Genomic DNA, 25822 nt, shown 5'->3' with positions numbered 1-25822 from the left:
AATCAATCAAAGACATACAACAAAGAAACATGTATTCATAAAAATTACTGGACTTTGGGTAAGAATAGCACGACTCTATAGTATTCTTGCCTGAGGCTGCTCTCGTTCACCAGGCTCCCAGTGCTATCAGTTGCAATACTTCAACAAACGTGGTGCCGCTTGTGAAAAATCAGCTGCTTCACTGCCTCTGCCAGAGGGCTCCACTTAATTTGGAGCATTGTCAGTTATAATATCAAGAACAGGAAAGGCCAGAAGCACTGTTAGGCTGGGTTTCAGCAATGTTTGGGCCAAACAATGGACTGGCAAACTAACCAGGAATTTATCAGAAAATTCCAGGGAGTGAGACAGACCAAGGGAGTTTGATAAGCTCTCCACATATCTTGGGTTAACTCGAAGCTGGGTGAATGCACAGCAGAGACCAGAGAAGCCTGAGCCACCCACACATCCCTAGCCAATGGAGCTTATATATGTGCGCAGGGGAAATAAAAGAGTCTGGTGAAGAGTAAAAGCCAGGGTAGGTTTGAAAACAACCTGAACTTTGCCCTCCCCAGCTCACACATAGAACTATAGGCAGACAGAAAGTCTAACTAGCTTGAGGTTCTTGAGCACAACCTCCGAAAAATCTCTGGCTGAACACTAAGCTATGCAGATATGGGGGAAACCCCTAAGAAACAAGGCTTAAAATAAAAATAAGAAGGAAATAAAACTGAATGGAAACATTAGAGGCCACATGTTGTAGGGAAGACAGATTTCACAGATTTCATTCAGGGATTAACAAACAAAGCAATAACAATCTTCAAGAGGAAAACATAATCTAGAATTACTACAATATATTATCTAAAATGTTCAGTATTTAACAAAAAATTATGAAACATGCAAATAAACAAGAAGGTATGCATATCCCCAAATGTTGCTTTTATCAGACAAAGACTACAAGGCAGCTATTATAAATATATCAAAGAATTAAAGGAAACCATGCTTAAAGATTTAAAGGAAAGCATGACAACAATGACTTCATGAATACAAATCACAACAAAGAGAGAGAGATTAAAAAAAGGAACAAATGGAAATTCTGGAGCTGAAGAGTAGGGTAACTGAAATTAAAAATTCAGTAGAGGGGCTCACCATAATAAATGATCAGTAAACATGAAGATGGATCTGTATAAATTATCCAATATGAATAATGGAGAGAAAAAATATTAAACAGAAATGAACACAGCCTCAGAGGCCTATGGGACAACATCAAGCATAGCACCATACATGTGATGGGAGTTCCAGAAGGAAGAGAGAAAAAAAAGAGGAAAAGGAAGAGATAGGGCAGAAAAAAATATTTGGAGAGACAATAGCCAAAAACTTTCCTTTTGTTTTTGTTCTCGTTTTTTGTTTTTGTTTTTTTTAGAGATGAGGTCTCACTATGTTGCCTAGGCTTCAGTGCAGTGGCTATTCACAGGCACAATCATAACATAGTGCACTACAGGTCAAACTCTTGGGCTAAAGCAATCCTACTGCCTCCACTTCCCAAGTGGCTAGGGCTACAGGTGCCCACTACTGTGCCTACCTACCAAATTTAATTAAAAAACAAAAAACATTAGAGATCAAAGAAGCTCAATGAACCTAAAGTAGGTTAAACACTAAGAGATCTATATTCACACAAATTACAGTCAAAATGTTGAAAGCTGAAAACAGAAAATCTTAATAGCAGCACAAGAAAAACAATTCATCACATAGAGGGAAACAACTCACTTTTCATCAAAAACAATGAACACCAGAAGGCAGTGGAATGGTATATTCTAAGTGCTGAAAGAAAAATAACTGTCAGCCAGGAATTTTATATCCAGCAAAACTATTCTTCCAAGATGAAGTAAAAATAAAAACATTTCCAGATAAATGTAGACTGAATAATTTATTGCCAGGAGACTTATATTATGAGAAGCACTAATGGAAGTCCTTCAGGCTAAAGGGAAAATAAAGTAATACCCAAAGGTAACTCAAATACAGAAGAAGAAATAAAGAGCACCAGAAATGGTAAATATGTGAAATATATTTCACATATTAATTGAAATTCACAGACCTTCACATCTTAATGTGGTTATTGATGTGGTTGGACTGTCATATTATTTTTTGATCCTCTGTTCCTTCTTTACTGTCTTCTTTTGTATTAAATCAATAAATATTTTAGTGTACCATTTACATTTATTTGTTAATTTTTTACTATACAATTTGAGTTACTTTCTTAGTGATTGCACTAGGAATTACAATGTATATCTTAGCTTATCAAAATATAATTATGGTAAAATATAGGAGCATTGCTCTAATATAACTCATTTCCCCCTTTGTGCTATTACTGTCATATATTACCTATATATGTTTTAAACCTAACACTTGTTATAAACCAACATTGGTATTATAATAAGTGCTTTGTGTAATCTTACATCTTTTAAAGAAGTTAAGAGAGGAAGTGAGGAAAATATATTTATAGAGGCTCTTGTATTTACCTCTATTTACTTGGGGAACTGAGGTGGGAGGATTGATTGAGCCTGGGAGGTCAAGGCTGCAGTGAGCCATGTTCACACCACTACCTTGTAGCTTAATGACAGAGCACGACCCTTCCTCAAAAACAAATTAAATAAATAAAATAAAACATGAATGGACAAAACACTCATTCAAAAGGCATAGTGATAAGATAAAGCAAAAAAAAAAAAAAAAACATTAGATGCTGTCTACAGGAGACATACCTTAAATCTGAAACACAAACAGTTGAAAGTAAAAGAATGGGGAAAAGATATACTATGCAAACTATACCATGAGAGAATTTTCCAGAATTGATGAAAAACATGAATCCACAGACCTATGGAGCACACACATGAACATATCATAGCAAAACTGCAGAACAATAAAATCAAAGCAAGATCTCAACAGCAACCTGAGAGAAATTAAAACTACCTACAAAGACAATCAGGATGATAGCAGACTCCTTAACAGCAACAACAGACAGATGACAAAAGAATATCTTCAAAACACTTAGAGAAAATAAATGTTAAGCTAGAATTCCCACAATAAGCTAAACTGTATCAAACAGTATGGGTAAAATATATTTTTTGTTAAAGTCCAAGTTTGCTACTAACAGATATTCACTGAAAAAATTACTAAAGAATATACTTTAGGAGGAAACAATGAGATGTAAGGAGGTAAAGTGAGGAGTAAAAAAGGTAGAGATGTGAGTACATACAATCAAGAGCTAATAATATAAAAAGTAACAATAATAATAGAGACTAATTTGACAGGTTAAAAGGTAGAACTAAAATACTGGGCAATAAGTCCACATAAGAAGGGAAGAAGTCAAGGAAATTAAAGTGTCCTAAGATCACTTAAGTATTTGAGTTGATGGGTATGTCAATTCACTTGATTTCATTATTCCATATTGTATTCATAAGTCATAACATTACTTTATACCCCATAAATATATACACCCACAATTTGTCAATTTATAATAAAAATTAAAAGTAAAATAGGCCAGGAGCGTTGGCTCATGCCTGTAATCCCAGAACTTTGGGAGGCCAAGGCAGGCGGATGACGAGGTCAGGAGATCGAGACGATCCTGGCTAACACGGTGAAACCCCGTCTGTGCTAAAAATACAAAAAAATTAGCCAGGCGTGGTGGCGGGCGCCTGTAGTCCCAGCTACTCCGGAGACTGAGGCAGAAGAATGGCGTGAACCCAGGAAGCGGAGCTTGCAGTGAGCCAAGATCATGCCACTGCACTCCTACCTGGGCGACAGAGCGAGACTGTCTCAAAAAAAAAAAAAAAGAAATTAAAATAATAATAATAATAAGTAAAATAAATGCTGAAAGAAATCAAAGAAGAACTGAATAAATGGAAATACATCCAATATTCAAGGATAATAATATTTAATATTGTTAAGAATACAATACTCCATAAATTAATCTACACATTCAGAGCAATCCCTTCAAATTCCCAACTATATTTTTTATAGAAATCAACAAGCCTACCCAAAATCCATGTGTATATGCAAAGGAAACACAAAACACAAAGCAGTCTTTAAAAGGAGTAACAAAATTGTATAATTTCAGCTTACCAAAATCAATCCTTACCACACAGTTACAGCAATCAAAGCATGTGGTAATAGCATAAAGATAGGTTCAAGCAGACCAGTGGAATAAATTTTAAGGTTCATTAATAAACACATGCATTTATGGTAAATTGGTTTTGAAAAAGGGGCCAAGAAATTTCAATGAGGACAGAAAAGCCTTTTCAACAAATGATGCTGGGAAAATTGGATATCCGCATTCAAAAACATAAAGCTGGACCCCTAACTTGAATCACACATACACACACACACACACACACACACACACACACACACTACTCAAAGTGGGTCATACATCTAAATATAAATGTTAAACTACAAAATTCTTAGGAGAAATATTAGAGTAAATTTTTGTGATCTTGCATTAGACAAAGATTTCTTAAATTTTACACCAAAGCACAATCAAGAAGAGAAAAATTGATGAATTATGCATCATCAAGTTTAAAATGTTTTGTTCTCCAAACAACAACATAAAAAATATAAAAATACAAATTACTGAATAGTGGAAACCACTCCAGCTGACACCTTGGTCAGATTTCTAGCCTCCAGAATTGTGAGAAAATAAATTTTTGTTGCCAAAAAAAAGAAGAACAAGAAGGGAAGAGGTCATCAAAATCAGAATGTCGTCCAGGTGTGGTGGCTCATGTCTGTAAACCCAGCACTTTGGGAGGCCAAGGTGAGTGGATCACCTGATATCAGGAGTTGGGAACCAGCCTGGCCAACATAGTGAAACCCCGTCTCTACTACAAATACAAAACAGTTAGCCAGGTGTGGTGGCGCACACGTGTAATTCCAGTTATTCGGGAGGCTGAGGCAGGAGAATCGCTTGAACCCGGGAGATGGAGGTTGCAGTGAGCAGAGATCTAGCCACTGCACTCTGGCCTGGGCAACAGAGCCAGACTCCGTCACACACACACACACACACACACACACACACACACACACACACACACACAAAATCAAACTGTCCTATGGTCTCTGTATTGTTTAGGAGGAGCACAGAAAAAACCGTCAGCTTCAGACGTTAAGTCAAATATGCATATGAAAATTATAAGGGTAACCACAAAGAATAAAATAGAATATATAACTACTAAACCAGTGTGGGATTTGGTGGGGAGAAGAATAAAGAAAACTCAAACCAAAAGGAGGCAGCAAAGGAGCAGGAAAGCACCAGTCCAAAGGCAAGATAAATAGAAGGCACAAAATAAGATGACAGAAATAAACCCAAGGGTTAGGGCTAGGGTCATCACACTACCCTAGGTTTAGGCCAAGGGGTAATCACAGATAATCTGTAATCACAATAAATATAAATGTACTAAACTCTCAAGCAATTATCAGAATGGATATAGGTAAAACGTAGCTATAACTATTTTCAAAAACTATACCTGAGACATAGACAAAAAGCTTTAAAGTAAAAGATGGAAAAAGGTGTTTTAGGCAAATACTAAACGAAAAAAAAATAGACTGAAGAGGAAAAAAGTATTATGAGACATAATAGGGTGACATCTCTAGTGCTTTAAACTTATTTCATCTTCTATAAAGCAAGAATAAGAAGCCACACCTCCAGGCTAAATATGTCAAGTATATGTGATGTTAGATAATGCAAAGTGCTAAGAAGAAGGAGAAAGAGCAGGAGGAAGAAGACAGAGAAGACCTCAACAATGACAGTACAGGGACGGGGAATAGGAAATGTTGGAAAGGGAGAGTTAAATTAAAATTTTAGGGCATTTGGGAAAAGACCTGAAAGAAGTTAGGAAGTGATCCATGGGAGTGGCTGGGAAGGGGACATCCAGGCAAAGGTAGTGGCAAATGCAAGGGCCCTAGGGAGTCTAGTGTGGCTGGAGTGGGAGGGAGGGGAACAGCCCTAGGAGAGGAACTCAGAGGCAGCTCCACTCCAGCGAGGTCACCAGGTCATGCAGGCCTTGAAAGCCATGGTTAGGTTCTTGATGTTTACTCTGAGCAACGTGAGGGTTTTGAACAGAAGAGCGAGTGTGATTATAGTTTTTAAAGATCATGTGGGCTGTAATGAGAGAGGATGAAGTGGAGCAAGAGCAAATACAGGAGACCAACTACAAGGCAGTGCCATCGTCCAGACAAAAGGACATGGTGCCTGGAAGAACCGGTGGCAGTGGAGATGGTGAGGAGTGGTTGGATCCTGGATATATTTTAAAGGTGGGACCAGCAGGATAAGCTGAAGGATTGGAGGTGAGTTGTGAGAGAGAGAAAGTGGTCAAGACTGACTTCAGGCTTTTAAACCAGAGCTTCTAGAAGGATAAAGTTGCCATTATCTGAAACGGAGAATTCAGAGGATAGAGCAGCAACTGCGGCAGCCAGGGACGGGAGGGGATTGTGGAGGGTGTGTGTATCAGCAGTTTAGTTTTGGACATCTTAAGTTTGAGATGTCTACTAAACATCCAAATGAGATTTCAATACACAGTTAGACATATATGCCTGGCATTTACAGGAGAGTTTGGGCTGGAGATATACATTTGGTAGTCATCAGGCTCTCAGCCATGAGCCCAGACAAGATCACCTAAGGAGTAGGTATAGAGAGAAGTCCAGGGACTGAGCCCTAGAAAACTCCAGTGTTTAGATCCTGGGGAGTTATAGAGGCACCCAAGACACAGACTGAGGATAAGCCGCCAGGGAGGGAATCTAGGAGAATGTAGAAGGTGTGGTGTCCTCCAAGCCAACCAAGTAAAGTCTTTCAGGAAGGAAGGAGTCTTCAACTGTGTTACATGTGGCTGATGGGTGAGGTAAAATGAGGGCTAAGCATTAACTCGTGGGTTTAACAACATAGGCTGGTCTGATGTAAAAAGCGAGCTGTGCCAATCAGATTTCCTGGTTCAGGCAATGGAACAAAGGCATACTGAGAGACTGCAGCAGTGAACAATGAGAGCCAATGTGGACAGTCTTTTGCATTGCATTTTTTTCCCCAGCATACAGTAAAAATAGCTAACCTTTATTGAGTGCTGGCTATGTGCCAAGAACACTATTATGATGCCTATTTTTAAAAAGGGAAAGTGGGGCTCAAAAAAAGTCAAGTAACTTGCCCCAGGTCACTCAGCTGGTAAGTAGCCAAGCTGGAATTCAACCCCATCTCATGTGTTTAATCACTAAATGCTGCTGCTTCCGTCTAATTAAGGGGAAAGTCTACACTTAGATATGGAACTCACATTTATAAAATGCCATTTTCGGGCCAAGTACCTTGTGTTTGCATACATTTTCTCACTGAACTCTCAAAAACCCCTGCAAAACAACTGTCCCTACCATTGCCATTTTAAAGATGAGAAACGGAGGTGTTGAAAAGTAAGGTCTTTTGCTGGTGGTTTCTCAGGACAGAGGGGTAAGGTGGCAGAATTCAGGCCCAGATCATGTCTGAGACTGCAGCTTGGCCTGCGCCCTGTCTGTACAAATCAATTCTACCTTTTTTTTTTTTTTTTTAAGACAGAGTCTCACTGTGTCGCCCAGGCTGGAATGCAGTGGCACCATCTCGGCTCACTGCAAGCTCCACCTCCTGGGTTCACGCCATTCTCCTGCCTCAGCCTCCCGAGTAGCTGGGACTACAGGCACCCGCCACCATGCCAGGCTAATTTTTTATATTTTTAGTAGAGATGGGATTTCACCGTGTTAGCCAGGCTGGTCTTGATCTCCTGACCTCGTGATCCGCCCACCTCGGCCTCCCAAAGTGCTGGGATCACAGGTGAGAGCCACTGCACCCGGCCAATCCTACCTTTTACATGGGGGCAAGGAGGGAGCAATCAGGCCTGTGAAGAGCCCCAGGGCACTGGCGTTGCCCTTACAAGCTCATCACTTTGAGGACACTTGGTGGGTTTTAAGGCTGTGATTCTCTCAGACTCCCAGCCTGAGTCAGCTCCAGGAGTCCTAAGGCAGGTTTCCCAGTTTCCCCAGAGCCAGGCCTGAGCTCTCTCCACAGGCAGACCCTCTGATTTTAAGTCCTAAGCTGAGCATGGGACTGAATCCCTTTTTCACTCTTTCCTCCAGGCATACTGGGCCTCTCCCTACCTGTCCAGTGGTGAGGGAACGGCTGTAGCCAGGGATGGAGCTCCGGGGGTGGATCCGGGGTGGGACACAGCAGCTGGAAAAGGGCAAAATTCCGGAGTCAGAACAGTGGACTGCTAGGAGGTGGGGGAGGGGAGATAATAGCACTGGGGCCCCTGAGTAAGTCCTATTCCTCAGAACCCCCAAAGAGAGATCCCTTAGGAGACCCTGAGTAAAGAGACTCCCAAAGAGGCACCAGAGAAGGACTCCCACCAAGACCCTCCCTTTACATGGAGTGGAGTGAGACACCCCAGTTGAAACCTAAGCAGGACTACCTGACTGGCACCCACTCTACACACATCTCCCGCAGGAGTCCAGCATCAGCCTCCTGACCCCGCACCCCCTGGCCCTCCCTGTCCTTACTTGATCCTGGCCTGGTCCACGCTGGAGGAGCGACGGGTGGTGAAGCGTCGGGCAACTGCTTTGGGAGATGTCTTGGGGCTGCCGTCTGAGTCTCCGCTCTCCTCATCCCCCATGGCTTTGATGTAGCTGCCGCTCCGCATCCTGCGGCAGGGGATCTCCCCATCCTTGCCACCGGTGGGGTAACCCCCCCAGTCATCTTGCGGCACCTGCAGGAACAGGGGTCTCTGTCTCTCAGACATGACCCTAGTAAATCTAGAGGCCAGGACTCTTTCCCCACTGCCAGTGGGAGATGCCCTGCCCTGGCTTGAACAGGCACACTCAGGTACATGCAGAGGCAGAAGGGGAGGTAGGGTCTCAGGCTGTCCCCGTCCCTTACAAGAGACACCTCGTCATCCTCCACAGACCTTCTGCACTTAATTAAGGGCCACCTAGAGAGTCTGAGGGAGTGACATGGCAGGCGTCAAGCGGTTGATGATCAGAGGCCAAAGTGACCTGTGTCAATCCCATGCCCAGCAGTCAGGCATCACCTGACCTCAGTCAACCTTCTACCCCTCCTTCTCCTTCATCCTTTCAACCTGCTTACATTCCAAATCCTCTCTCCTTCCCCGCTGTGGGGAGCCACAGAGGGCTTCATGCAGGAGAGTGACATCAGATTTGTGTTGCAGAAAGAGCTCTCCCACAGTCCAAACAGAGGCTGGATTGTGGAGGGCCAGGAGCAGGGCAGAGGCTCAAGTGGTGAGAGGACGACCAATTAGGAGGCTGATGCTGTTATCCAGGCAAGAGATGATGAGGCCTAAATTAAGACAATGACAATGAGGGGGAAGAGGAGGAGATGGAAATGAGAGGTGTTAAGGAGCATCAGTGAGCCTGATTAGACGTGGGGGATGAGGGGGCGGGAGGAGTCGAGGATGACTGCCAGGCTGCTGGCTGAGGACCTGGGGGAGGGTGCTGCCGCTCACTGAGCCATAGAACCCCAGAGAAACAAGTCTGGGGAAAGGTGGTAGGGTCGGGGTTGAGCACCTTGAGCTTGGCATAGAACCGTTGAGCAGGTGGTTGGATGTTTGGTTCTGGGATTCAGTGGGGAGATCGGGGCTGGAGGCGGACATGTGGGAGTCATGGGCGGCAGCTGAATCCATAGCAGTGAATGAGACAGCCCAGGGGAGAGAAGAAGAGAGATGAGCAGAGATCCACTGACATTTAAAAAGGGACTGTGAAGAAAGGAAGAGGAGCCTGTGAAGTCACCTGAGAAGGAGTGGGCAGAGGGGTAGGAGGGAAGTCAGGAAAATGCCATGTCATAGAAACAGGAGACATTTCAAGAATAAAAGGAGTCGATTATGTCAAATGCCACAGTGCGTTCAGAGGTTAGTAACTCAGGCTCGGGAGTTAGAAGATCCATGTGCAATTCTGGCCCCATCACTTGCTGGATAGGTGAACTTAAGCAAAACGGATTAACCTCTAAGTGTCAGTTTCCTTGTCTGCGAGTTGGTCATGATACTTATGCCTACATCAGAGGGTTGGTGGCAAAGATAAATGAGCCAATAGAGAGTTTCCAGGACATAGAAAGTGCTCAATAAATGGTAACAATTATTATAGGCACTGAAAAGTAGCTTTTGAAGATAGCTCTCAAGAGATCATCTGTGGCCACTGCCAGGGCATGTCAATGACAGGGAGTTTGGAAATCAGACCGCAGTGAGGGGAGAATTGAAGGGAAGTGAAGAGTAGGTGTCTATGCTCTAAGAACTCGATTATGAAGGACATGGAAGGTGGGATGGGGCTGCAGAAATATTTTTTAGGATGCAAGCGACTTTGGACATGTTTTCAGAATGATGGAAAGAGCCAGTAAAAATAGTCTTTAAACCTCAGAAGGGAGAACAGTTCAGGGATGGAGGGGGTCATGATGAGATGGGATCAAGCCCTGGAGGAAGGATCAGCCTGGGATGGGTGGTCCCAGCTTTTCCTATGAGCCAAGGAAGGGGACGAGGGTGGCTGGGAATTTGGATGTGTCTAGAGAGATGCTGTCAGGAAGCTGAGGGAGTCCGTGATGTCAGCCTACACTTCGGAAAATGAGGTGTAAGTGAAGACGTGGGGGAGAGGACTGGGGGAGGTAGGGAGGATTTAAAACACTTGTGTAAAGAACAGGTTAAATGGGGTAGGGATGGGAGCTCCAAAAGGGGTAACGCCTCAGGGAGAGCATAGGGTTCAGGGGAAAGGTGGAGACTCTGGGGATGAGATGGGGTCCCTTGAAGGAACCCACGGGCAGGAGCAGGGCTCTTCAAGGGGCTGGGGCTCATTTGGATAATGGGAAACAAAGAGATGAGGCTCCATAAAGAAACAGGGGCTCAGAGTGGACAGAGGGATTCTGGAAAAGGCTTAAGAGAAAGCTGGTACCCAGTGGGAGAAACAGGGCTTCGACAATCAGATCGGGAGTCCAACAAAGACACCTGGCCTCATGGGGCCAGCCTCCCCTGCTTTTGTACCAGGGGAGTGCGAGGCTGTCTGGAGGGTCCCTATAGCCCTTTGGTTCTTCCCCACATGGGCTCAGACTTCCCAGTCCTCAGATGCCCTGGAACTCCAGACCGGAGGGATCATTCCCCTTCCCCATTCTCTACAGAGAGCAGCAGGCAGGTGGAGAGAGGCAGGCCAGCAGATGGGAAGGCCATACTGCAGGGTTCCCATTCTAGCCACTGCAGAGCTCCTCTGCAGGACACTGTGAGGTGCATGTTAAAAAGGAAGCCCCCAGGGAGGTCAGGGCAGCCCTGAAGAAGCAGCAGGGAGGAGAAAAATGGCAACAAGTCTTCAGGGATGGCAAGGAATCGGCTATGGGGGAGAAAGGATGGGTGCTGCCTCCCTGCACCCTGCAGTTCCCAGCTTAGAGCACCTCCCTACCCAGGGAGGGGGCAAACCAGGCCAATCCAGAAGTCCCTTCTTGCTTGCACTGTGGCCCTATGTGCTCCCTTGGGCCTTCATGAGTTCTCCAGGAGAGCCCTAACTTGTGCGCAACTTACCCAGCAAGGCCAATGTCCCACAAAGACACACACAGCCTCTATTCTCCATACCTTTGAACATGCTGTATAGTCTCTTCCCAATACACATTTAGCCAGCACTCAACAACTGCAACTCCTCCACTGAGATTCAGCTCAGGGGACATTCCTCACCCAGGTCAGTGAGGTGTCTCCTCTGTGTTCCCAAGATGTCCAGGGCTCTCCCCTATCACAGCCTCATCACACTGTATTCTATCTGCTTCCTTGTCTATTCCCACTCTACACTGTGAGCTCCTCACAAGCAGCATCTGTATCTTCATCTTTGTATCCACAGCACCCAGAAAACGCTCATTGAATAAATAGATCTGTATCAACTATGTGGAATGCGGAAATACACTGGACCTCCAGAACTTGTATTGACTTTTTCTCCTAAAATTACGGCAGGACTTAAGAAAACGATGTGGGCTGGATGAGGCTGGGGTGAAGCCTCCATAAAAAGTAGGAATCAGAGCTCCTGGCCTCACCTGCAGAGACCATAAAGGTGGTAAGACAAGATGAGAACAGCATGCCAGCTATCACCTGCACCATCCACTCCCAGGAGGCCCTGCCTGAATTGTATCAGGGCTGAAACCCAGTTTGTCCCCCAGCCTAGGAAAACACATGAGACACATGAAACTCCCAGGACCCCTCCACAGCTTCGGCTATCCCAGCACCGGTACCCCGGAATGACAAACCTCAGCAGAGGCACATTCTAGAAATAACTGATCTTCATATTCAAACATGTGGGCCATCCGGATTATAGCAGAAAAGAGGGCTGGAGAAGGCTTTGGGGCAGGAGAACTGCTTTCCAACTGCCAACCTTCAATCTTGAGAGCAGCTACAACTAAGGTGCGCCTCTCTATCCTGTCTACTGCCTGCCCTCAACTTCATTATGCCTCCAACCTCCAAAGACAGAGATCAGCACAGCCTGTCCAAAACAGTAGGTCAAGGGAAAGTCTCTAGGGACAGACACATCATTAGAACAGAAGGGCCCCTTCATTGCACAAATGGGGAAAGTGAAGCCCCAAAGGAGCTCAGAGTGACCCAATGGGGCAGGGCAGAGCCTCCCTACACCCAGGCCCTCCATCACAGGGACAGCTGGCTCCCACCCAACCCTTTCCACTGCTCCCTAGTTGACAAGACTGGTGAAGGCTAAGGACTCTGTTCCCCAACCCCAAAAAAGCCTCACCTGCAGATAGTGATAAGTCCTGGCTTTGGCCTTGGTCTCCGGACCCAGGAGTCCCTTGCCAGGCCCGGCCCCTGGGTATCCATCCCGGCCCTGGCTGACCATCATGGTATGCCAGGCACTTCGCTTGACCGACTGTCCATCCAGTGACATGGACATGCCAGTGCAGGCAAGGCAGCGGCCTTCCGACCCGCCCGAGCGCCCCTTGAAGCTCAAGTCCCGGTAGGACCCATCTGGACCCTCCAGGCAGAAGGGACCACCAGGCTCCCCAGGGGGCCTCCCACCCGCCAGGAAGCCGCTATCACTGTCCAAGTTGTCATCGGAACTCCACCAGCCTGTGGACTTGGACTGGTGCCGCCCATCCCCCTTGCGGTCCTTGCTCTTGCTCCTCTTGCCGTGCCGGGACTGGTGGTGGTGGTGATGGTGGTGGTGATGGTGGTGATGGGAGGTGTGGGGGCCTCCGGAGCCCGGGCCGGGGTAGCTGTCTCCTCCAGAGCCACCTCTTCCCTCAGCCTTGGGCCCATTATAGTCCCGCTTCCCCGGCGCCTCCAGAGAGTGGGACTTGGCAAAGAGCTTCTGCACAGAATGAACCAGGTGCCGGATGCGGCTAGGGCTCTCACTGCGGGGCTCTGGGGCAGTGCCAGTCCCTGGCGCTGGCCCGGGCCCTGCCCCTGCTGGCCCTCGCTGGTATGGTAGTGTGTGGAAGCCATCTTGTTGAACTGGCAACTGCTTTTCAAACTGATCCAGGAGTGTAGGAGGCAGGCGGGGGGCACCCTTGCCCTGTGGGTGGCCCACACAGTCTTCACAGGTGTCGAAGGGGCCCTGGCCAGGGTACATCCTGGGGAAGGTGCTGCTACCCCCCCCAACCCCGGCCCCCGCTGGCCCTCCCTCAGGGCCTACCGACGGCCCCTCACTCAGGCTCAGGGGCCCTTCAGGAGAAATGTGTCCCAGGCCAGCTCTCGGGGCACAGAAGCGGGGCTCGGTGGAGAAGGCCTCCCTGGAGCCCAGCAGGTATGGGGCCCTGGCAGCAGGGCCCACGTCCATATGCTGTTGGTCAGCAAAGCGGGCTGGGCGGGGATGGCTGCCTCGGTCGCCATGGTAACCCCTCATGGCCTCAGCAAAGGCTCTTCATAGTCTTGGGGGCCAGGCCCCAGGAACCTCCTGGAAAAATAGGGAGAAAAGGTATTTGAATTGAACAGCCCTCTTCACCTAAAACCATCTTTTATTAGGCATCCTTGTATCCCTTTAGGTAATACATATCAATTTATTATGATTAATCACACTATCCTCCCACAAATGGACTAAAAAGTCCTTTAAATGGTCATAATAGACATAGACACTCAAGGGCACAAAATAATCCCATCATTCAATGAATGCTGCAAATCTGATAAATACTTATTCACAAGAAGATATTCCCTCAGTCAAATGGGTTTTTAAATGTCCTTAGAGCCTGGGCACAGTGGTTCACACCTGTACTCTAGCACTTTGGGAGGCCAAGACAGGAGGATCACTTGAGCCCAGCAGTTCGAGATCAACCTGGGCAACCAAGCAAGACCCTGTCTCTACAAAACAATTTTTTAAATTAGCCAGGTGTGGTGGCATATGCCTGTAGTCCCAGCTACTTGGGAAGCTGAGAAGGGAGGATCACTTGAGCACAAGAGCTCAAAGCTGCAGTGAACTATGATTGTATTATACCAATGCACTCCAGCCCAGGCAACAGAGCGAGACCTGGCCTCTAAATTTATATATATATATTTGTTTGTTTTTATATTTGTAAATGTATATTAATAAATAGTTAAAAATGCATATATATTTTTATATACACATAGAAATATTTTTATATATACATATATATACACATTTATGTGTAAATATATAGATATACTTTGGGATGTGTGTGTATGTGTGTGAATATGTCCTTAGATTACCAAAAACAAAAGCATACCCAGGGAGACATAAAATAGTCAAAGAAACCAGTCTTTAGGTGAACTAGCTTTTAACAAGCTGGCATTAGGCAAATAGATCCACAGCCACATCTCTACTCCAACCCTGCCCTACACCCCACTGTTGCAAGAGCCAGGCCTCAGGGTCATAGCTCCCAGCTGCTGTGAACAAAGAGAACACTGGACCCAAATCTACATATCCAGCACCATCCCACAGAAAAATTCCTCCCCTTCCTTCCACACCCTGTGCATTCCATCTGGCTGCAGGCTCATTCTCCCTCCCCTGTGGACTGAAATAAGGAGAATCTGAGATGACTCTTCCTCCTTCCTCTTCTGGGTTCCAAATATTTTCCCTATGAAATTACCCCTTTTGCCTTTTACCCCCACCCTCCATTCCCATTCCACTGGAGGGGAATCATGAAGGAGGAAAATCCATAAAGAAGAAGAACAGCGGCTACACACAGTAGCATCTGAATCCTAAACTGGGATTGGAACCCAGGAGTTCCTCCTCCCAGGAACAGAGGGAAGGCAAGGCAGGAAAGCGATGGAGAAAAAACTCTGGAACCAGTGCTCCTGGCCCCCATCCCAGGCTTGCCAAGGCTACAGGACAGAGAGGTCAGCTCTCAGCAAGGGCTGCCTCCAATCAGGACTCCAGGAGCTGCCAGGATAGGAGCTACGGCAGGAGGGAGTGACAGCAGGAGGGACAGGGACAGAGGAGCTGGCAGACGGTGCCCTCCCTCATCCTCGACCAGGCTCCTGGGCCATCTGCTGACTAGGAGGGATGACAGCCTCAAAGGCTCCAGACAGCAACACCTCCAGGACTCATTCTCTTTCTCCCTACCACCACCTCCCCACACCCACCTTTCTTCCAGATCCTGCTCACCCCTCATCTCCTACTATTTCCCAAGTACTCGCTATATACCAGGTATTGTGCATACCTGATATTCTCTAATCTTACTGAAATCTTGTAATGCAGACATTATCCACACTTACCCATGAGAAAATTGAGCTCAAAACGTTGAGGTCACAAAGCCAGTAAGTGGATGAGTCACTTTGAATCAAGATTCAAACCCATTATTCTGGTATGAGAACCTGAGTCTAATCCCCATCTCCCAGACTCTTCTATCACTCACCATCCAGGGTGTCCCATCCTTGATGTCAGGATCCCCACCACCAGGCAGAAGCCTAACTTCAGAAGGCTCAGGACCACTGAATCCTGATGGAAAAGAAAAGGATGGTAAGCAAAAGGGGAGAGACGTTTTCCCACAGTCCTCAGAGGACCGGTCTCTGGCCCTGACAGCTTCCCTTCCCAACTCCCCCAAACCAGGACTGATTGGATCCCCCATGATGCAGAGCCTTTGAACCCCCAGGGAAATGAGGTCGGCTTCATTATGCAAATACATTCAAATGAGCTTACAGGTTGGACTACCTCCAACTACAGGTGTCTGTGGGATCTGTCCATGGTGCTGAGCCACTGCGTTTTTTGTTTTGTTTTGTTTTTGTTTTTTTCCATTGCCCTCAAATATGATTCCATTCCACAAACATTTATTGAACAGTTACCATAAGCAAGAGAGTGAGAAGTGTATAGAGGTGATTTAAGAGTGGTCCCTGCCCTCGAGAGGTTTATAGTCTAACAGGGGAACAACCTCTCACGTGACAGAGTTATTTCAGGCCACTTTATTTTTGCACTAACTCTTCCCTCCTTCTAGAATTTCCTTTCATCCACCTCAAAGCCCTCCCCCTGGCTAAAACTTACTCATATTAAGCCCCACCTTCCCTTAAAGACTTTCTGTGCTCTTATTCTAGGTTATGCTCTTTATCGGGCTTTTATAACACCCTGGGTGTCCCCATGAAAGCAGCTATCACACTGCATTGAAAATGTCTGTTTCGGTTTCTATCTCCTCACCTAGAATGTGGTCTTCTTCAGAATAGGAACCAAGTCCTATTCATCTCTGGATCTCCAGCACCTAACTCAGGGCTTTGCCCAGGGCCAGTCCTTAATAAACACTCACTAAGTAGATGAATAAATGACTGTGCTGGAAAGAGGTACCAAAATGTTAGGCTACTTCAGATGAGGATGGGACAAGATTCAATAGAGGTCAATCAAGGAAGACTTCTCAGAGGAGAGGATGTTTGTGATGGAGAACAAGATGTCTGTGTGTCCCATACACATAGGTGATGGGGAAAAGAACCTACCCAGTGGAGGAAACAACAAGCACAGGGAGAAGAGGTGTGCAAATAGGGAATTCTAAGGGGTAGGCTCGGAAAGTTCTGGCAGACAGGAAATGGCAAATAGTGGGAATAGGAGAGAGAAAATCAGAAAGGAAGACGACTCTGAAGTTTGCAGCAGCCGTGACTGGAAGACTAATGATGTCATTATTAGACACAGGGATGTCAGGAAGAAGAGCTAGCTTTGCAAGCGTGATTAATAGTAGTGGAAGAGGCACAGTCAGACATCAGGAAGAACTTCCTGATCCTGAAGGATGTGAGACAATGAAGAAGATTGTGGTTTCCTAGGAATCTTCCATAGAGGACAAGGTGAGACATACCCAGCCCCTGGCCCACCCTGGAGCCTGGACTGTAGAAGCTGTTGGTTACCCTGCCCAAAGAGAGACTAGGGTGACCTCACAGATACCAACTGCCTGGCTCTAGATGACAATTATCTTCCATTGCCCTTCTTTGGGGAAACAGAGGGAATATCAGATCAAGATAGCCTCTCAAATAGTTGTTGAAAAAGCACCTGGAAGCATCTCTCTGCCTTGGAAAGAAGACAGAAAGCCTGGTCCTTCATCCATGTCATTCTCTTCCCTCTTCCTGCCCCAGACAGGACCCATATCTGAGACTCACAGCACAAAAGGCCACTTTGGCAGAAGCCCAGACTATCCCATTTGCTCTGTGCATGGTGACATCAAGCTAGAGCCTCACAGAACTTCCCAGGGGTGGACATTCCCAGGTGCCCCTCTGTCTCCTGCTTCACACAGGTGCTGCTGGCAAGCTGCTCAGCTTTCATCAAGATCCTATGAAACTTCAGCCCCTCTGGCATCAATCCATGTTCTCCTTGCTCTCGTCTTGGAGAAGATGGGCCCTATAATTGCTGCTCTCCAGACAGATCACCCCTCAACTCCTTTACCCAGATCCTACAGGGCAGCCCTGTATAGTGGAAAAGCACAAGTCCTGAGACCAGAACGTATGTGACACCTGACGTAGCAGAGGCGGCCTACCCTCTCTAAGCCTCAGGACACCTGCTCACCTATCTCCCAGGATTTCAATAGGTATCAAATAATAAAATCACTCTTACAAACTCTAAAACATTAATACGTATAATCCCTCATGAGAAGCCTTTCTTTTGGATTTACAAAATCCCCAGTGTCCAAATAGTAAACAATATAATCAAATCCAAATTACTGGGAGCAGGAGATATCCAATTTATGGATTTTCTAAAGCAAATATTTAATTAACAACTGGCTTCCTCCTATATATTATGCTTTATGATCACATTCCTCCCCCCACATCACCCACCTTCACTCCATTACTAAACAAAATCAATGGGAGGGAAAAACAAGTGAGGAAGGGACTAATAATTCAATCCACCACCATGCCCTATGGATTTTGCTTCCTAAAAAAAAAAAACAGATGTGCCATTTATTCCACATCCACCAAATCACTGTTGGCTGACTCACTAAAACTCATTCCCAGCCTCCTTGTCCTTATCTTGGCCTCCTTTGTAACTAGAGGCCACATGATTCCATTTTGGCTAATGATATACACATGGAAGCATGATGAGGGTTTCTGGGAAAGATTTTGCCTTTGTGACCAAAGGGGTAGGAATTGCTAGTGCCATCTTTCCTCCCCTTATTCTTGGCTTGACTACAACCAGAGCTAGGGCCGCTATCTTGCCACCACAAAAGGCCTAGAGAACTGCAGAGATGTCAGTTCTGGCATCATCGGGCCATGGAACCAACATTAACAGTTGCTTTACTCCAGGTCTACATGTGATAAGGAATGCGCTCTTTATTTAAACCACTGTTGGCCAGATTTCCTGTAGTATTTGCAGCAGAAAGCACTGCTAACGAATCCAACTGTTCCTGAGAACACCATCTCCTGCCTGCACGTCTGCACGTCTTCTCCTAACTGGTCTCCCTGCTTCCGTTCTTACCCCGCTCCAATCCAAATGGTCATTTGAAAATGCAAATCTCATCATGTCACTTCTCTGCTTAAAACTCTTCATTGGTTTATTGATGTTCTTAGGATAAAATGCCTTCGCTTGTCCAACAAGGCCTGCAGGGTCTGGCCCTTCCTACTTTTCCAACATCCTCTCACAACATGCTCCCCTTGCTTTCTCTGCGGCAGCCAGGACAGTCTTTTGTCAGTCCCATGATCCCTCACATCACGGGGCCTATTCCCCCTGTTGGGAAAGCTTTTCCTACCCACCTCTGCCTTGCTAACTCCTACACACCCTTCAGATCTCAGCCCAGTTGTTGCTTCCTCGGGGAAGCTTTCTCTGGCCTCCCTGACTAGGTCAGATCCCCCTGCTGTTTGCTCTCAAGGCACCATGTACCTGTCTCTTATATTGTTACCATTTTAAATTTGTGTGACTCTAGATTGTCCATCTCTCCCACTAGAATGTAAGCTCCACATAAGTGCAGGAATTTTATCCATCTTATCCACTGAATTCTCCCCAGTCCCTAGAACAATGCTTAGCATATGGCAGGCATTTGTTGAGTGAATGTGAGTCTACAAAGAACAAGATGCTTTCGTTTATGATATTTTATGTGATTCCCACAACTATTCCAAAGGATAGATATTATCCACCCCCCCCCCCCACCACCTTCCAGTGTACAGAAGAAGAAACTGAGGTTTGGAGAGGCTAACTGAGCTCCCCAAGGTCACACCGAGAGCTGTTGTCAAAGCCAGAAGTCAAATCCAGTGTTGGCCGATTCCAAAGCCTTAGCTTTTCCCCTGTCTGTGTTGCCAGCCCAGAGAAGTCAAACTTATTCAATGCCATTCTGAAGTGGGCACAGTAATGGAAGTGAATATGTTTTTTTCAAGCAAACAAACAAATAAAAAGACCTCATCCATACATATCTCCCAGAGCTAACCAGAGTGTGATTTAGCCTTTTCCCATGTGTGGTGAGCACTGAGTTTATACCAAGCCCAAGGTCAGATTAGTATAGAATAAAGGACGCTCCCTGAAGTCCTATGACAATTCTGGGTGCTGGTGTTATTTTCCCATTTTTATTGCACCAAATCATCCATCCACTATCCCAGGACACAGAGAGCTGCCCGAATGGTGAAGCTGGGGGCCGAGGGAAGCAGCCACTTTTGCAGTAGCCTATGGCTGGCTGGAAAATGGTGAGTGAAGGAGTCTGGGAGGGTGCCGTGTGTGACAAATTCTTCTCTGATGCAGCTCGAATCTATCTGGGAATGGAAGAAGTGGCACAGATGCCGTCACCAAGAAATTACCCAATTTAGCACCAACTACACAATCCAGCAATTAGTTTCTTAAACCGGAACTTGCTGGGGGCTGCCAGGCTGGCGGGGTTGTTGTTACAAATCTCACTGGGAAACCAGCTGTGTAATTCGCCAGGAGGTTGTCACTGCCCCAAGCAATTACCTTCCAGAAAAAGAAGGAAAATGGGAGAAGGAGTCAGAGTGTTTTCTCTCCCTCTCCACCAGGGCCCTGCCCAGCCAAATCAGTTGGTTTTCCTTTCTTGAGACCTAGGCAACTCACAAACTCTCTTGATTAAAGCAGTTGTTGGTGTGGACTCTGTCATCAGACTCTGTGGGCTCAAATCCCTTTCCACTCACTTACTGGCTGTGTGTACTTGGGTAGGTGATTCACCTCTCTTAACCTGTCTCCTAATCTGTAAAATGGGGATAATATTAGGGCCATAATAAAGGTATGAATGATGTAAGGTTTAACAAGGTAAAGCATATAAATCCCTTAGAACTGTCCCTGGCACATGATAAAGACTCACTAACGGTAGCTATCTTTATCATTGTTTCCTCCATTGGTTTACAGTGTGACATTGGGTAGGTCACTTAATTTCTCTGGATGACCATCTAAGACCAAAGATACTCACCTGGGGAAAAGATAAGGTGTTCTTACTCTAGATTGTCCACATCTGGGTACCCAGAGATCCAGGTGTGTTTGACAAAGACCAGTATCTCAGCATTTGGCACAAAGTGATCCCTTGGGCCAAGATGAAGACTTCAAAAGTCAAATTTTAGCCAATTCACTCCTTCCCCAGGAAGCTGTCTGGGAGAGCTACAAGCTGGACATGACGATCCAAACAGCAGCAAAATGTTAAGAGTTGTTCCCTTGTGAAGGTCAGCCCTATCCAATCCCCTCACCTGGAGCCTATGAGATCATCCCCACACCAGTTCCAACACAGCAGAACTTCCAGCAAGTGAGGCCTAGAATTCATTTTGCTGCTGTTGGCCTGGCTCCTCCATGCCTGTGATAAGCCATGTGTGTCCCTGGGATCCCAAAGTTTTAGGCTTTGTCTACCCACTCCCTCTCCCTGTGTTAACCAACCAGTATAGACAGGATTGTGCCTCAGTTTCTCTGTCCAGCCCTTCACACTGGGAGCCCTAACACAGAGCCTCTGACCTGCAGCTCATACCCCTGATTATTCAACTGTGCCCATGGATAGGCATCCCTCTGCCCACTCCGGCCCAGCCCCTTGTCTCTTCCTGCATCCATTTCTGACTGAGCCCCCCTGACTGATTTGACACTGGCTTTGCCCAGATGCCTGTGGCAGGATCTCTGTAGTTGGGCTGGTGTCCTAGTCCCTGGCCTCCCTCAACCCCACTAGCCAGCCCTGTTGCTGAAGACTTGGCATGCCTTGTATCCAACCCCACTCCTTAGGACCCCAAGGGAAATCACCTCCTTTTCCCCTCACTGCCCCAGAAAATGGAGAAGGAAGAAGGGGGAACAGAAAGGAAGGAGGAAGGCTTGCCGTTTTATTCATTCATCTTTATTACTTTATTTAATCAACTCTTCCTAGGGGCTTAGGGCAGAAATTTTACAGAAAATGGGTTTACAGCTCCAAAACACTCGAGCCATTTAGGCAGATACAAGTCTAAATCCATCTCCTGACCCACTGGACGGTGCTCGGCCTGTGAATAACCCACACTACCTGTAATCTCTTTGAAAATCCCACCTCAGGGGGCTTTGCACTTGATGTTCTCTCTGCTGGAACACTGTGCCCCAGATATTCCCATGGCTTCCTCTGCCTCGGAAGAGACAGAGAGGCCTACCTGATCACTCGCTCCAACTAAAGTTGAGCTGCAACCCTGGGTATGCTCTATATCACCTGCTTCATTGCCCTCAGAGCACTGATTGCCCTTTGAAATTATTTTCTTTGTCTATTGCGTGTTTATAGTATGTCTCCCCATAGTAGAATATAAGCTCCAGAAGGGCAGGGACTGTGTCTGTTTGTGTGCTGCAGCATTTTGAGTGTCTAGAACAATGCCTGCCACTAAACGGTGTTCAAAAAATACCTATTCTGTGAATGAATGTTTTCCCTTGCTGCCCTCACCCACTCTGCTCCTATGTACAATGGCCCACAGAAAGGACCTCCACTCCTTTCTCTTCAAAGGCTTTGGAGAGTCCTGGAGAATCTGGTATTAGAAATCCAGCCTCTATATCCAGCCTTGTTCATGATGTTTGTCTAGCCGCTCTGCTTAGCAGGTAAAGATGGTTCTTTTCCAGTTGCATCTAGGTCTCCCCCAGATATGTCCCTCTGCATAGCTCAGGGAAGGTAGTGGAGGGAGAAGGGAGAATAAGAAGGAAAAAGGTGGCCCTCCCCATGCTGCAGAGAGAAAGAATGAGGCACAACTTTCAGGGATGGGCTGCAGGAGCAGGGTTCGGGGTCTACCACCCAGCCCCACATAGGTCTCTTCACTCAGACTTGCTGGGCCCCAGCTCCCTTCCCAGCTAGGGCCATGTACCCAACAGGCATTGGAGGAGGTTCCTCCTCCTTCTCCAGGGCTGCCATAGGCCCTTTGAGACACAATTCAGCCTGATCAGCCTCACTCCTTCATGCCCCCTAATTGCAGGCATGGCCAACTGCTTCCAGCCTTTTCTCAGCTATCTCTTCCTTTTCTGTCAACTGAACCAATTCTTAGGCTGTGCTGCCTTATCATTTCCACTTTTCCCCTCTCCTGAAAGTCTCCAGGGGCCTTCTTTGGGGAAGACTGCACACTGCTGAGAGAGAGGACTTCTAGGACCAGAACTCCTCTAGGACCCGAACTCCTCTAGGACCCTCGTTAGGGGCAGCTGGTGAGCAACTGTGGCTTCTGGGTCTTAAGCTAAACTGTTTTGAGTCCATATCCCAGGTCCACCACTTACTAGACGTGTGGCCTCAAGGAAGCCTGTTTGCCTCTCTCAAGTTCAGTTTCCCCATTTTCAAATGGGAGCAAGAGTAGTCCCTTTCTCATTGTGATGTTACAAGGACTAAGATAATGCAGGTAAAGTATCTAGCACGGTGCTAAGGGTTAGCTATTGTTAACTAGGGAGAAACTACTTAAATGCATGAGACTTGGAGACAGGGAGAGGATCTCTAGACAGCTTTGGGCAAAGGCTGTAACTATCCATACATGACTTGGTTTGGATCAGAAATGGGTGGTCTGAAAACTCATCTGTTTCACGCATGCAGGAATTTCTGTTTGCCTGGGCTTCTTTTGAAGACTTCCCACACCCTAAGCGTACCAAAGACAGCAGAGCAAAGACCTGGTAGCCAAAGATGGTGGCACCTGAGAGGACTAGAGGACCTTGATTTGCAGACTCCCACAAACCCCTGTAGCCAGGGTTAGTGGTCTCTCTTGCAACTCCAGGGATCTGGAAGGGAAAGCCCAGCAACCTCATAGCTGGGTATTGGAAAGCCAATCATCCACCTCCATCCATTATGTCACAACCTACCTTTATGCCCATGAGCAATTTGTGTTATCTGCCTGAGCCTCAGTTTTCTCATCTGTAAAATGGGATCACAATACCTACCTCCTTAGCTTGTGGCAATGAGTAACTAAGCTGACCTATCCAAAGAAACTGCACATATGTCTCTATATGTTGGCTTCTTTTGACTTTAGCACCAAAGCACCTTCTTTCATTTGTATGTGATTTGGACTGGTGCTGCCCTAGCTTCCAGGATGCTCTACACCTGAGCCTGCCAGGGCCATCAAAGAATAGCAGGTAGGAGCCCAAGCCCATGGCAGGGGTCCACTGGGCAGGAGTTACTCAGCCTGGCCATACCAATGACCTTTCTTACTCTCTGGCCCAGGCATCTGGTCCCCTCTTGGTGTCCAGAGCTTGGGACAGCCTCCTGGATTAGCACACTGTCCCGTAAGCTCTCTGTGTGAGCTGAGACAGGGGCTTCTAGCAACAAGGCCTGAGCCCTCCTTCTGAGCCTTTCCCACAGGAGAGTCCAGCACAGGAAGCCAACCACGAAGGCTGGCTGGTTGGCTGACTGCCAGGTTCACGTCGTGGCACCTCCCACCCCTCAGCTCTGCCTGAAACCCTGCCTGACCTTCAAGGATATCTATACCTCTGCTCTCTCTGGGTTTCAGAGAAGACAGCCAGGAGCTAAGGGACACAGCATGAGAGCACATAGAAAAGGCAGCTCAGACTGCAAAACCCCTGTCCTCCCAACCTTAAACCCTCTGCTGCTGCACGGGTGTACTCTCTTCCAAGAGGCCTTCCCCTAAAATTGCCCTCCCATCAATCCCAGGACACCACAATTGCCAGCTCCTCTTGGGTCTCATACCTCTATTCCCCACAGTAGGGTAAAGAGTTGTTTGTAAGTTGTGAGTTCCTTGAAGGCCAGGATTCAGGGGATCTATCTCTGTATGAACACACATGGCATACAGTACGTGCTCAGTGAGTTCAGGGTCAGCAACTGAGCCATCAAGGAGTGCCCCACAGCTAAGGCATAGCGAAACAGGGAGAAACAGGGGAGAAAAGGAAGGCAATGACTCCCTGCAGCTGGACCAGAACTCCCCAGCAGATAGAACCGCTCCAGCGTGATGTGGCTTTCCTAAAGAGGTGGGAGTGTCCCGTCCAGGGAGGCATGCAAGCAGAGGTTGAGGACTGCTTTGCAGGATGGTACAGAGTGCATTCAAGCACTGAATACATTGAATACATTTCAGACCAGACAACCTCTGGTGCCTTTCAACTCTGAAGTCTAAGGTTAGGCTCCTGAATACCTACAACTGTCCAGACCCAGTGTTAAGTACTTTAGATGTTTTTCTTCATATAATCCTCACAACTATCCTTTGCAGTAGGCACTATTATTACTCCCATTTTACAGGTGAGGAAACTGAAGCTTAGAAATGTAAAGAAAATTTCCCAAGGTCACACAGATGGTGGAAGAAGGATTTGAATCTGAGTCTGGGTCCAGGCCTGACCAAGGCCTAGGCTGAGCAGAATACTTTTATTTTTTATTTTATTTTATTTTATTTTATTTTATTTTATTTATTTAGAGACAGAGACTCGCTCTGTCGCCAGGCTGGAGTGCAGTGGCACGATCTCAGCTCACTGCAACCTCTGCCTCCCAGGTTCAAGCAATTCCCCTGCCTCAGCTTCCCGAGTAGCTGAGACTACAGGCCCGTGCCACCACGTCTGGCTAATTCTTTTTTGCATGTTAGAAGAGACAGGGTTTCATCATGTTGGCCTGGATGGTCTCGGTCTCCCTGACCTCGTGATCTGCCCGCCTCAGCTTCCCAAAGTGTTGGACTTACAGGCGTGAGCCACCGCGCCCGGCCTCAGAGCACCTTTAAAGTAGCATGTCTCCCTGACCAAACTGGTCTGAGGAGGCCAATAGGTGGACCCCAGTGTGCCCTTTCTCATCACTCAGCCTCAGGAAACCTTCCATCTCTGTCATCTCTTCCTCATACACAGCTATACACTGCCCCAAGACTGTTCATTCACAAATTAACAGGTGTTCAGCCAGAGGCAAATTACACAGCCACGCAGTCATCCATACACAACTTACACAGCACCTGACCTCATCTATATAGTCACCGTCACGCTGTATACACAGACCCACACAAACTTGTTCCTATGAGGGTTCATACACCTCATGTGCATTTCCATCCGATAGATCCTTTTTCCTCTTTTTTTTTTTTTTTTCAAGATAGGG

The 25822-nt window shown here is 46.7% G+C and overlaps 1 protein-coding gene across 4 annotated transcripts in view; it reads right to left on the bottom strand.

The window, feature by feature from the left end:
• DLGAP3 (DLG associated protein 3) overlaps nucleotides 1–25822 on the bottom strand; it is a 63840-nt gene that overhangs the window by 25705 nt on the left and 12313 nt on the right. For all 4 annotated transcript variants that reach the window (XM_016958857.4, XM_054681096.2, XM_054681097.2 and 1 more), the window contains 4 exons: nucleotides 15815–15897; nucleotides 12742–13899; nucleotides 8533–8738; nucleotides 8134–8206 (listed from right to left, as the gene is read on the bottom strand). In XM_016958857.4, coding sequence (XP_016814346.1) covers nucleotides 8134–8206; nucleotides 8533–8738; nucleotides 12742–13848 — 1386 coding nt within the window. In that variant the 5' untranslated portion in view covers nucleotides 13849–13899; nucleotides 15815–15897. The remainder of the gene's footprint in view (nucleotides 1–8133; nucleotides 8207–8532; nucleotides 8739–12741; nucleotides 13900–15814; nucleotides 15898–25822) is intronic.

The sequence above is a fragment of the Pan troglodytes genome, chromosome 1 (genome assembly GCF_028858775.2).
Source record: "Pan troglodytes isolate AG18354 chromosome 1, NHGRI_mPanTro3-v2.0_pri, whole genome shotgun sequence".
NCBI classification, from domain to species: Eukaryota; Metazoa; Chordata; class Mammalia; order Primates; family Hominidae; genus Pan; species Pan troglodytes.
Note: the sequence above shows the minus strand (reverse complement) of the source record. Positions and strands in the feature narration are given on the sequence as shown.